This window comes from Mycteria americana, chromosome 9 (assembly GCF_035582795.1).
Source record: "Mycteria americana isolate JAX WOST 10 ecotype Jacksonville Zoo and Gardens chromosome 9, USCA_MyAme_1.0, whole genome shotgun sequence".
Classification (NCBI taxonomy): Eukaryota; Metazoa; Chordata; class Aves; order Ciconiiformes; family Ciconiidae; genus Mycteria; species Mycteria americana.
In genome coordinates, this window is record NC_134373.1 from 3,162,948 (window position 1) to 3,175,744 (window position 12,797).

The 12,797-nt window shown below is 48.8% G+C and overlaps 1 protein-coding gene across 11 annotated transcripts in view; it reads right to left on the reverse strand.

Annotated features, from left to right (window-relative positions):
• Positions 1-12,797, reverse strand: part of COL6A3 (collagen type VI alpha 3 chain) — a 63,887-nt gene that overhangs the window by 14,810 nt on the left and 36,280 nt on the right. For all 11 annotated transcript variants that reach the window (XM_075512566.1, XM_075512565.1, XM_075512564.1 and 8 more), the window contains 22 exons: positions 11,594-11,686; positions 11,109-11,162; positions 9,999-10,070; positions 9,012-9,038; positions 8,857-8,901; positions 8,698-8,751; positions 8,453-8,515; positions 7,979-8,044; positions 7,258-7,311; positions 6,601-6,636; positions 6,043-6,105; positions 5,673-5,735; positions 4,923-4,985; positions 4,181-4,243; positions 3,350-3,400; positions 2,775-2,810; positions 2,607-2,669; positions 2,395-2,457; positions 1,705-1,737; positions 1,551-1,599; positions 795-1,288; positions 61-160 (listed from right to left, as the gene is read on the reverse strand). In XM_075512566.1, coding sequence (XP_075368681.1) covers positions 61-160; positions 795-1,288; positions 1,551-1,599; positions 1,705-1,737; positions 2,395-2,457; positions 2,607-2,669; positions 2,775-2,810; positions 3,350-3,400; positions 4,181-4,243; positions 4,923-4,985; positions 5,673-5,735; positions 6,043-6,105; positions 6,601-6,636; positions 7,258-7,311; positions 7,979-8,044; positions 8,453-8,515; positions 8,698-8,751; positions 8,857-8,901; positions 9,012-9,038; positions 9,999-10,070; positions 11,109-11,162; positions 11,594-11,686 — 1,705 coding nt within the window. The remainder of the gene's footprint in view (positions 1-60; positions 161-794; positions 1,289-1,550; positions 1,600-1,704; positions 1,738-2,394; positions 2,458-2,606; positions 2,670-2,774; positions 2,811-3,349; positions 3,401-4,180; positions 4,244-4,922; positions 4,986-5,672; positions 5,736-6,042; positions 6,106-6,600; positions 6,637-7,257; positions 7,312-7,978; positions 8,045-8,452; positions 8,516-8,697; positions 8,752-8,856; positions 8,902-9,011; positions 9,039-9,998; positions 10,071-11,108; positions 11,163-11,593; positions 11,687-12,797) is intronic.

The window sequence follows — 12,797 nt, forward strand, 5'->3', positions numbered from 1 at the left end:
CCGACTGCTGCGCGACCAGAAGGATTTGGCACTGTCTAGAGGAGAAATTGGATGCTTTACCCAGACAAATGTGACAAGTCAAGACCCTCCGGATAGTTTCATTCAGCTGACTGCCGCTGGTTGGAAGAACAATTGCGTGTCCAACCGCCGTGTTGTTGATCTAGTTAGATGCAAAGAGAAAAGCATGGTGTTAGTAATGCTGCCTTCTGTTATTCTCAGCTCAAACTAGGGGAGGGCAATCCACAACTCTAAGAGATTTGCTACTCAGCACGCTGCTTTTGGTGGATCCCATTTGGAGGACCGTAATGCCACCTACGTCAGGTGGTGGGACCAGTTTAGAGACATAAACTCCAAGAAAAGGGGTAAGCACTTGAACCAGTGCTCAGCGTGCTCATCTGGGGCTTTTTTGTTGCTTTAAATCTCTGTACTCTCACTCTGCCTCTGCGAACAAAGCTACCGTACTGCCACCTTCCAACCCTTTGCCTTTCTGTCAGACCTTTCTTGCTATGGGGGCTGTCTTTTCTTCTGTTTCCTACCACACCTGGCACGCTGGACCCATGGTCTGGGAAACAAATGACTCATCATAACCTCACTAGCGTTTCACAGCATGCACCGTGTTCTGGATTCCTCTCCTAATAGACATGCTGGATGAGTTTGGCCAGCAATGCTTTCTCAGTGCTAAGCACTTGAAAGACCTGTGGAAGCCAACCACTGGAGCAAACACCATCAATCTCCCCAGCAAACCAGACTGAGGTCATGAGCAGAAAATTAAAGAAAGAGTGAATGACCCCAACCTCCAGAGCTCTGGTGAGAACCGGGTCCTGCCTGCTGGTGAGGAACACAGGCATGACCCCAGCATCATAGAGTTTCAGCACGGCATCGTTGAGCTGCGGGGAGGCTCTCGTGTCCCCGTTGCTGAAAAAGACAGCCACCTTCCTCATAAGGAAGCCGCTTCGGGCACGCTTGAAGGTATTCCTGGCCACGAAGGACATGGCGGTCTCCAGGCTGCGTGGCTTCGTGGTCAGGGTTGCCTGGAAGTTTTGAATCTGCTGGAGGAGGCTAGATTTCTTCCTGGCATCAGCAAAGCGGATCTCTGTGGTGACCTCATTGTTGTAGGTGACCAGAGCCACCCGGGCACCCCGAGGACAGTTGCTCTCAGCGATGGTTAAGTTGTTGACCACTGTGAGCACGGTTTGCTTCATCCTGTTGAAAACGTCCCTCACAACGCCCGAGGAGGTGTCGATAGCGAAGGCCAGCTCGGTTGGGAAGACAGGACACTCCTTGGGACCTGCCGGAAACGTGCGTTGGGAACAAATAGTGCCCCAAATAGTTGTCAGGGTGCAAGGACCACGTCCTCGGCAGGGGTAAATCATTCATACCGCATATGTGGGGAGAGAAACAACTCTGGCACACGGTCACGCTGGGGTTTAAAGGACTTACCGTAGCAGCAAGCTGTGGGAAAGACAGGGAAAAAAAAAAGCAGTTTGGTCAGTGCCATTCGTGTAACATCATGGGCATACAAGGGTAGAGACAGGGAATTAGCAAAGCACTGATGTACTCACGGCATTTGTCTTTGATGTTCCGCACAAGCGCACATTGCTTTGGAAAATAAAACAAAAGAGAGGGAGAAAGGGAAGAAAAGAGATATGTGACACAGCCAACAAAAGAGTATTTCAAAAATGAGATAAATGATGCCACACTTACATCTCTGGATTCTCCTTTTTCACCTTTAAATCCCTGTTTAAAAAATAAAGTAAAATTGAGTGCAATGTGTATTTTCAGGGTGCCCCATGAACCCAGTTGGGATAATTGTTTAACCGCAGGTCATGCAGAAGCTGAGGGGAAACCTGCCCATTTTCAGCTGTGTTTCCAGCAATGGAAGGAAATGTTTTCCCCTGTGAGGACTAAACCTAGCTGAGGCCAAACCCAGAATATTTTGCGTATTTACAATGTTCATGTGCAAAGCAAGTCAAGTCACCTTGGCCTTTCTAGGGTGCACTGTACCAGTCAGATTTGGTCATGGACCATATCCTCTGTGGGCTGATAAACGATAAAGAGCTGAGAACTTCCTAGAAGGAGCTTTAAGTGGCATATTGCCATGGGAAAATCCTACTGCTTGATAAGAGCCTGTCTCTTGACTTTTTCCTTCTGCTGTGCATTGCAGTTTGAGCATGGCTGAATGATATCAAGGATAAACAGCTAGTTAGGAATTTATAGAGGCATCTAAGACAAATAAACAGGAGTTTGCCCAACTTGAAATTAACAGGAGATGGAGATGGGCATATTTTTCAATGCCTGGCACCAAGAGGGACCACCATGTTTCTCAGGGAAGCAATCAGGAGTCTCTCCAAGGGGGAAGCCAGAGCCTCCATCAGCAATGCAATGAATACTTACAGGTGGTCCGGGGTATCCAACCTCTCCTTTCTGACCGGGTGTCCCAGGATCTCCTGCGTTTCCCTAGAGAGAGAGAGAGAGCAGAGAAGTCCTCTCCATGAACATCTGCAGGAGGACTCCCAGGAGCATGGGTCAACACTTGAGGGAAAAGATGGGTACATCTTTCAGGCCATTCATGCAGAAGGGAAAAGTTGTGTCATGGTCCAACTTACTCTGCGGCCTCTGTTTCCTTTAGGGCCGGGGCCTCCAGCACCACCGCGGTCACCAGGTCCGCCCTGGTTGGGGAAAAAGACAAATGGTAGCTCTAAATCTGCACAGGATCACAGGTAACAGCTACATGGCTTGGAAAATGGATGCATAGCTCATGGGCTGTACCGTACCTTGGGCCCTGAGTAGCCTATGAAGCCGCGTTCTCCCTGAAACAACATAAAGGTTTATTTGAATATGTTTTAGAAAATGAACCTGATTCTGCAGGCCGATCTGTAACAACTGAAGGAATTAAATGATGGAAGGAAAAGAGAGAGAGACTGCAAATTAATTTTGCAATTTTGTTCCTCGTATGATTAATAAAAAGCAAATAGCCACTCTTTTTAAGGTCTGGTTGCTCCTCTAAGGCTAATTTCAACTGTAGAGGAGCTGTCAGAGATGCTGGCGCATTGTTTTCAAAGTCCCACAGACATTCGTGGGGCTCTCTGTCTAAAAGGTACAAAAACATTACGCTTTCTCCTTGGAGAAGCTGATTTACATAGGCAAAACCAAGGCAAAGTCAGATGGGAACGGTTTGAAGAGTCTTGCCTGATTTTCTCACCAGGGTACACATAGGGCTGAGTTTTGTCCCTGTGTGTATCTGACTTCACCGAGGCTCTGCCCTGGCCCGTCTGTACCGGAGACCTTGGCTACTTCTGTGTCCGTGGTGACTCGTGTTGGTAGATGGGCATGCTGAGCATACACCTACCTTTCTGCCTTTAGGACCTGGGCCACCAATTCCATCTCGTCCATCATCACCCTAAAATTGGAAAGCCAAAGTCATTAATATCCAGTCATATGTGAATAGCTTAGACCTCACAGATCCAGCAGCATCAACAGAAAGAAGAACCCACTGATGCCACAGGCCTTTGAGAAGTCCTTCTGTAGAAGAAATTATTGCAAGAAAAAAAAAGCACAAAAAGGTGGTGCCAAAACTACACATCTGAATTAAAACCCGCTTAGTATACACATATAATGTGTAAAACCCAGGTGGAAGTCAGCAACGGGGAGCGGGTTAGGAAGTCAGTCAATGCTAGGGGTGTGCTTATAGCTCTGTCTGACCCAAGCTTGTCCTCCCTTGCTTTGCACAAACCATTTTTTCCTCAGTTGGCTCCTCGTTATACAGAGTAACGAGAATGAGGCCCCATGAAAGCCCTCACTTAGTCCATACGTCTTTTTTACAGGTTACTTTGGACTAGCACATGGGGTCAGCTTCAGGGTGTCTACCCATGCCTCATGCAATGAGCCAGGACAAGGCCAAGCAACTCTGGACAGCCTCTGCCCTGCAGGCTCATCTCTGAGATGTTAGAAGTCACTTTTCGAGTGAATATAATTCTCCTCCTCAAAGGGACTACCGTTACCAACTGTACTCATGCCAGCTGAAGACATAAAGACGATTTCCCTCTCTCACGTGGTACTATGGAGGATGCAAAGTCCATAGGGGAGCTAAACGCTCTGCTGTGAAGGGCTGTGGCCCGTTTGCTACAGGAGAGGGTTCAGCCCAGCAGCCTTAAAGGTATGAGGGCATGGCCACACTTACCATCTCTCCTCGTGGGCCCTGCTGTCCATTTGGCCCTTTGGGTCCAGGGTTTCCAGGCTCACCCTGAAAACAGGAGCATCTGTTAAAGCACGTGCTGAAACTCCAGGCAACTCTGAGCCTTTCCCACTCCATCAGCACTGGTTTCTTTACGTAGACCAGTCTGCAGTGGTCCTTGCAGCAGAAAGTCATGACTGGACCTACGCGGCCAGCAATGCTACAAAATGCTTGCTCTTTAGTGGGACCTTCAGTGATTTCAGGAAAGCTGAGCAACGGGACATGGGAGACCAGCCAGCTCCCACCACAGAAAGGTGTTTGCTTTTCATAAACACTGCAAAAATAAAAGCTCCCAAGCTCTGGGGATTTTGCCAGTGCAAATGGACAGTGGAGCAGCCATGGGAACAAACCAGTGTGTGTGAATCTGGAGAGGTAAAACCATACGGAGGTTCTGGAGAGATCCAGCACAACCACCTTCCCCTGTGGGCATCGGCTGAGAATCTCCCCTGGAAAATTACTTGGGAATCTCAGTTACTCAATTACTTTGGTCTCTCTGTTCACTGAAATGGGAGCCTAACGAAACCACCAGGGCATAGACCTTGCTCTACCCCACACTGTGCAAGCCAGTGGAAACGAGCTAATTTCACCCCGAGAGATTCATCTCAAGTATTTTTTTAAGCTCAGTCCTATCCAGAAGCTTTTTCACTGCTGTTTTAGTTGCTGATGCCCAATGGTCATGAATACAAACCTTTCGTCCCGGGGGTCCGATCCTGCCCCGCTCTCCTGGGGTTCCTGCTGGTCCACCACCGGCCTGGAACGGAAACAGGGGGAGGCATGTTGGCAACGTGTCAAGAAAACTGGGTGCCAGAAACTAGGGGGTTGGGTGACCATAGAAACATGTATTAACTACTAGGGCTGGTGCCTCTCAAAGCACCTTAGGAAATTCCGAAGCCTAATTCACAGTCAGGAAGAGCTGAAGGACCAGGTCAATGTCCCTAGAGAACCCCCCTGGGAAAGGTGCAAGTAGGAAGGGCAAAGTCCTGCTCAGGATGGGGAAATGCAAGATGTGTCTGGCTTTATGGCCATGAGTCTTGCTGGGGTATGCAGCGGGAGGGAGAAGAAAAATGCATGGGGGGCCCCCAGCAGGCATGGGAGATGGTCATGCTCTGGCTTCAGAGGCTGAAACATCACGGAGGATGCCCTGCCCGTCACTCAGGGATGTTCTTGAATTAAGATCGCAAACCATAATGGGCCAAACGCTGGAGTCCTGACTCCTTTGTGGTTGCTTTTAACTCTTTCTCTTCTGTCACTCTTGATCAAGAAATCTTTAGCGTAAGTTGAGAGGAGAATTATACTGGAAGAGTTTGTTATAAGAGAGTGAAACAGAGTTGGAGGGAGGGGGAATGGAAAGACGCATCAGCTTCATCTTATGAGCTCAGCAAGACGTTCTTGCTGAGCATAGTTGGGTCAATGGCTGAGAAGCAGCAGAAGGGTTTACCCTGGGTCCAGGAATGCCCTGCTCTCCTCTTATGCCTGGCGTGCCAGTCTGGCCGGGCGGACCCTGTGCAGGGAGAAAAGGGAGACTGCATCAACACATGGGCAGAAACACACCAGTGCTACACAAGATCTCAAGGGAAAGCAAATGCTGCGGCACCCGAGAGATGGTTTTCAAACACGTCACACCTTGGATGGTGTGAATGCAGTGGCAGGCTTGATGTCCCGGGACAGGACAGCCAGGCCACGGTGCACCCAAAAATACCCAAATCCCGACAGTCCTCACTGCTGAGACTCTTTGAGGAAGCGGCTGGGATGAAATAACGCGACAGCATCATGAGGTAAGACGTTTACTTTGCTGTAAGCTCACTGACCTGGGGCCCTCTCGTGCCTTGTTCTCCAGCTGGCCCTGGTTGACCGAGCGAGCCCTTGGTACCCTTGAAGTGCAAAATAGGACAACGCAGGTTAGCATGGGGGGACATGGTCTACACCATGGGGAGGGAAAGGAGATCTCAGGGCATTTACAGCTGCATAAAGAGCAGGGAGGAACAGTTGTTTGGGGCTTTTTTGCAGAATGTGGTTATAGCAGAGAATGAGCACAGAACTGGCAGGGTAATTTGCCTCCTGCAATCAACGAGCATCAATCTCCTTTATGCTTTGGCCCCGTTATGCTGCTCCAGCAGCACGTGGAGATGAAGCATCTGACCAGGGAACGGGCAGCCCCAGGCACGTGGACGACTGGTTTTGCACCGAGTCCAGCAAGGAGCATACAGGGAGGTGAGCCTGAGGAGGAGGAGAGAAATTTGGAGGAGAGAGAAGGCAGAGAGGAAGAAGCAAAGTCTGCATGTCTCTTCTCTTGGTACATCCTTCGGGGTGCTGTGGCTGCCAGTGGCGTGGCAGGAGACCCAGGTGTCATCCCCATCACCACTTACCTTAACTCCTATCACTCCCCTTCGTCCCGTCATACCCTGCGAATAAAGAAACCATGAGACTTGTTACACAAGTAAGCAAGCACACATTTCTCTATTGCTTTTAGATCTGTGTATCGCCACTTCTCTTAGCCCACAATTACGTTTGAATAGTTTAAACTACTGGGGAGAGAGAAATCCACGTGGCCAGCTCTCTTAAATCAAACTTTGGCCTGTTTTCTCCTCCCTCGCATCCCCCAACCCTCCACCGCACGAGTTGCTCCCTCACGCGTGCGGGAGCGTGCCACAGTCCCTGGGCCACGTGCCCTGGGGGACAGGCGGCAGTGGAGCAGCAGGGAACGCATCCCCAGACATCCCAGCTACACCAGCTCCAGTTTGGTTTTTGCCTTTTAAAAACCAGCAGCCAAATGCAGATGCAGATGCCAGAGTAAATCAGGTGTAACTCCACTGATCTGAGCACTGAGTTGCTTGCATGGGAATAAATTCAGGATTAGACCTTTAAAGTCTATACAAGCCAGCAAACCACCAGGCATTTTCCTTTTGAGGTTGGGTTTGTTTTTTTTTTTTTTTTTAGGTTGAAGTCCTGAAGCTTGTGAAACAAAATACATGGAAAGGCAGGAGGGAAAAAGTTATTGTCAGTCTAAGGGTCTGGCAGCTCACCTTCCTCCCGACTCCACCGTCTTGGCCGTCCAGCCCCGCCAGCCCCGGCTCTCCCTAAGGGAAAAGCAAAACTCAAGTGAGAGCCCTGAGATGAGCAGGCACTGGGAAAATAGATTCAGTTCTCAAAAAATGGGTCTTTTCATGCTCTTACACAAGTTACTTGATATTCCTGCATCTGTGGAAATCCTTTTAACAACTCACAGAGACTTTCCATCAAGTCTCTGACCTAGCACAAGCTGACGTTCCCATTCTTTGGGAAATGCCTTCTGACGTTTTAAGACGCATTTTTATTCTGAGCTGATATTAAAACAAATGGGTTTTGAAATTTTCCAAGGAGCGTGTGGGTTGGTGGTTTTTTTTTTTTCAAAGGTTTCAGGTGAATCAGGACGTTCAGATTTGGTATCGGCTAAACAGTTCTCTGCTTTTGTATATGACCCGCAAGAACATATGAAGTTAATTTCCAAGTAAAAAGTTGTTTTCAGTGACAATATCCAAAAAGGCACTGTAAAATAATAATAATAAGAAAAAAGCACTAAACTGACGTCTTCCCAGAGAAAGTTTTGGTTGCAAACCAACATTTTCTAGTGGAAAAATATTCCACCTGACAAGGCGTGATGAGTTTAAGAAACTTGCACCTTTTGGCAGCATCCTGTTTTCTTACTTTCTCTGTCCCGTCCTATTGTAAAAACCAAAAAACAACAAAAGACAACAAAAACTTTACCATTGGTCCAATTTCACCCTTTTGGCCTCTGGATCCCCGTTGAGTATTATCAACTCCTGAATCTCCCTGCAAGCAATAGAGCAATGAGAAACATCTGTGTAAGTGGGACATGAAAGTCAGACATCATAAACTGCTCTGCTATAGCTCAGAACCCACATTTATTTTCTTTTTTTTTTCTTTTTTGACTGAATTAGATGAAGTTTTGTTGGTGTTTGCAGACAGACACAGCTTTTCAGCTGAGAAATAATAATATGGAAGAGGAGGAAGGGGAATTTGAATATAATGAAACAGTGATTGGCAGGTTGGTATCAAGAGGCATGTGCTACCCATATGTCACCTCCGAGTCCTTGCTCTGTCGCTGGACCTGCCGCTGTCAAGAGGCATTTAATAAGCCTGAGCGCATGCTTGCTGATGACCCCCCAGCACTGGTGGAAAGTGGGTAGAAAACCAAGAAGATGCTGTAGCGATATTTACCGGGTCTCCACGGAGCCCACGGTCACCTCGTTCTCCTCGTTCTCCTTTAACTCCCTTATCACCCTGCAGGAAGAGACGGAGAGTTAGGGAGAGCAGCCCTTGCCTTCCGAAAGCATCTCTGCTGCCACGCACCTCTGCCCAGGTCCTCAAGCCCGAGGGGAGCATAACGGCTTTCCACCCTCCCCTGGCTCAAATCCACCTTTTCACCATCATTTAGCCCCGTCGTAAACGTGATAAAAGCCTACCCTCCTGCCAGGGTATCCCTTCTCTCCAGAGGAGCCGGGCAAACCCTTGTCTCCCTAAAAAAGAAAAATATTTTAGAATATTTGCCGCTTTCAAGTCACTTCTTAGATGCTTCAGCAAAGCATCTCGTTATAAAGAGAAAAGCAATTACAATGACTGACCTCTTCTCCATCAATGCCATCCAGACCCATTTCTCCCAGTTCACCCTGCAGAAGAGGGGCAAATGCTCACCAAGGGAAAGGGGAACGGGGAGGGGGATACCGATGCATCCATATGCTCACGCTCACCACTGTGGCATGAGGATATAGCTCCATACCTTCTCTCCTGGGAATCCCCGGGAACCCTAAAGAGATCAGAAAAGGGAGTTACTCCACTTTTGCGCAGTTCATCACCGTGGGAAGCAGTGGGGAAGGGGGCTGTGCTTGGTGGCAGACCCAGAGGCAGGACCGGGACAGGACAGCCAGGGCTTGCTGCACCAGGGTTCCACTGTCCCTTATTTCTCTTATGCCAATCTTCTTCAGCTGCCTCCTCCACGCTCGTGCCGAGATAAAATAAGTTCATCGTGGGGTGTAGCCAGCTGATCCAATAAAATAGCTTACCCCTTAGCCACAACTCTTTCTCCACTGACTTTCTTTTCTCCCTGCACCCATTTTTATATGAATCCAGATCCCGTCTCGGTGCCTTTGTCCAAAGCTGGACAGCTTTTTAGAGACTCAGTATCTCAGCTGCAACTAATGGGCTCGGTTCATGCACTCCTCTGCTCCCTGCCAGAGGATCCTGTGTTCAGAGCAAATGGTAGGAAACATCCCCTTAATATCGCTGAATATTTCCCATAAATACTATATGTTTCACCACCTTTTCTGGCTTGTGGCGCGGCTGCTGTCCTGAACCATTCGCTCAACGTTCCTCTTTAAAGGCTCACTTTTCTCCCTCCTCCCCAACAGCAGATTTCCATCCACACGCCATCCCAGCCCTGGGCCAAGACACACACACACACGCCACTTCTTGGTGTTAAGAACAAATCCATGTCTTCTCACATCTTTCCCCTAGAGCCAGACTGCAGAAAATAAATCAGCCTTGTCTGCAGATTGCGCCTGGGTCACTGGGCTGCCCTTTCGCTCTTCATAGCAATGCTAAAGCCATGACACCTGCTGAAAGCCCTGGTGCTTGGCCAGGTGGACACCACCACTCAAGAGGACTTGGCGGCTGTTGTGTGACATCCTAAAGCAGCAGGAGTTGCCCTCGGTGGACTCCCACCAGCTGGACCCTGGGTCTGCTCCATGCAGGCTCCTTCCACACGTACCTTGGTTCCTCTGTGCCCGGGGCATCCCTGGAAACCCTGTGTCCCATTCACACCCGGTGGTCCACGCTCACCCTGTTGCATGGAGGGGAAAATGCAACGGTCAGGGTTTGCCTGCTAAGCGCACTTCTTCAGCTAACTGCATGCATCAGCCAGCGCAGGAGGTGGCTTGGAAGCACAGGAGCAAACAGAGCATCAGGTTTTGAAAGGTCAGTGCCTGGCCACCCCACCATCTCCTGCCCACAGCCTTCCTCTGCAAGTCTTCATCACTGAGAGAGAAACATCCTTCCCAAACTCTCAGCTATGGAAGAGCTTTGTAAAACTTCTCCTTCAAAAATAAAATGACAGGATGAAACCCTCGGAGCTCTGCATAGATGTCTAATCCCATCTTGATGTCTAATCCCATCTTGACCTTAAAGCCCCGGGAAAACATATTGCACATGATATCTGACAGCAGCATTTGGCCCCTGCCTGTGCTATTGGAAAAACGATGAGCACCACCAGCCCCTTGGCCTCAGCTTCACCTCCTGGGCGTGATGCGTGGGGAGTTGTTTATTCCAGGGGTGACGTGGGATTCACTAATTAAGAGTTTGGATGAAACACTGCTAGTACGAAGTCATGGGACTCATGTTGTCTGCCACTGTGATGGATAGAAACACCCCTTCTTGGTCCCATTCTTGCACTAACTCAAATCTTTCAGCTGCATTTGGTACGGATAACTTTGGCATAGGCTGCAGCTTCGATGAAGCTGGGGATTTTATTGTGTACATAATCACCCTGCCCTGCTCACAGGTGTTTGGGACCAGCTGCAAACATTCCTACCTGCCATGGAGGAATAGCACAGAGCTGGGTCACATCAAGTAATGGTAGTTATTGCCCCTGTCATGCCTTCTCCAGCTCTCAAGGAGCTTCTTACTGACCTTTTTCCAGGAGCAGCTGGGACCAGCAGCTCAGGCCATCAGGTGGGGGAAACACAAAGTTATGCTTGCTCTCTTGTCTAATCCATGCCCACATCCCCAGCAGAAAATATTTAGTGAAAAAGCCTCCAAATGCTTCACTGCGGTGAGGTCCCCAATTTGAGCAGTACCGTGCAGAGCAGGAGTAATCACTCACCGGTCCTCCTTCATCACCAGGATAGCCTCCGTAGCCAAGATCACCTGTGGCACCCTAGAAGACAACAGAGAGGATTCTGCATTTCTTTCTGTGATCTCCCTCTAAATTGATGTTCAAGATTTCCCTAGATTTGCAGAAAGCAGATGCTTGGTCATCTATGTAAACAAGTTAATGAGGGAAGCCCTTTGACATCCCTAAATTATTTCACAAGACACTTCACCCTCTCCTTCCATCCACTCATCCCTGCCCTCTTTGTTGTTTTACGACACAGAGACTGTGAGGGAAAGGAAGAAGAGCAGCTCCAACTGCTGTGCATGGCCCAAGGCCAGGTTTAGAATGGAGATGTGGAAAATGTAAGTGGAGATGACCTCCCCATTAGCATCACCCATTACAACGTACGCAGCCTGCATGTCACCCACCCATCACCACCGTGGTGGACATTGACCTTGCACAGGGACCCTTCATGCCCAGACGAAGTGACCTACCTTTGGTCCTATGGGGCCTGGCACACCTCTGTCCCCTCTCTGCCCCGAGCACTTGCATGGGACCTTGCAGCACGTCCTCTCTGCAATGTTGTCCTGCAGCAAAACGCACATGAGACAACAGGAAGGTGTTAGAAACCCATGATAGAGCCCCAGTGCCATAACTCCTGCCAGCCTTTGAGTCTGTGCAGTTGCTCCTGTGGCAAGCATAACATCAGTCTGGCAGCATTTTGGGGTCTCCCTCTGCCTTGAAACACCCACGACAGCAGGAGAAGGTGGTGTGTGTCGGTAGACCGGTTAGGTTGCATGGTTAGGAAGCAGCAGTCAACGTTATCTTTTGGACATCAGAGGCAAGGGTTTAAATGGGAACTGCATGGGCCAGAATTCATAGGAATTCCTATTCAGAATTCATATTTAGTAGGAGATCAGTCCCCAGAGAGGCACCTGTCACTGAAGAGAGCAATCTCATCTCCAAAGAAACAAATCCAGGCTGTGGAATAGGCCACGAGAAAGTTGTTGCAGTGAGTAGCTCACCAGCAACCTGCAGGCTGAGAACAATTTGCAAGCAGCACAGGAAAAGTGGGGGGGAGAAAAAGATATGGATTCAGAGAAATCACAGCTTGGTTTTGCATCATCCAATAGAAAGAAAAAAGTCTCTTTCTTTGCCAAGTACATTGCTGGCTGCAAACATTTCCTGCCAGCTTTGCACATTTACATTTTGAAAGGATTTTCCTAGGCAACGGAATTACTTGGGGATGGGCTGAAGACTAGCTCTTATCCCAAAAACAAGGTTCACTCTGAAGTGGCTGCACTTTGATTTGCGGAGAAGGGCCCAGTGAGGTTACCACAGGGATCAGTGGTTAAGCCCAAACTTATTAAATCTACTGGAAAAGGAGCTTAACGATGCTGGTAGCAGATGTGAAGTTGGGAGGAACTGGACATACCGAGGTTGATAGCAAATTAACTCAATGAACTCAAGAGGGACTACCTACACGGGAGGGAATTCAATCTACGAAGAAGAAGGGGTAACTCCATCTGTTAAAAGCATGTCTGAAATACAGGCAGTGTATCAACTTGGGGAAAGAAACCTAGAAAGCAGTGCTTCTGCAAGAGATTTAGCACTGACAAGGCATGACAGTGCATTACCCACAAGGTTAAAAAAACAACAGTATAAATATAGGCGGAGGGCGGGCTTTTTGGCACGGCA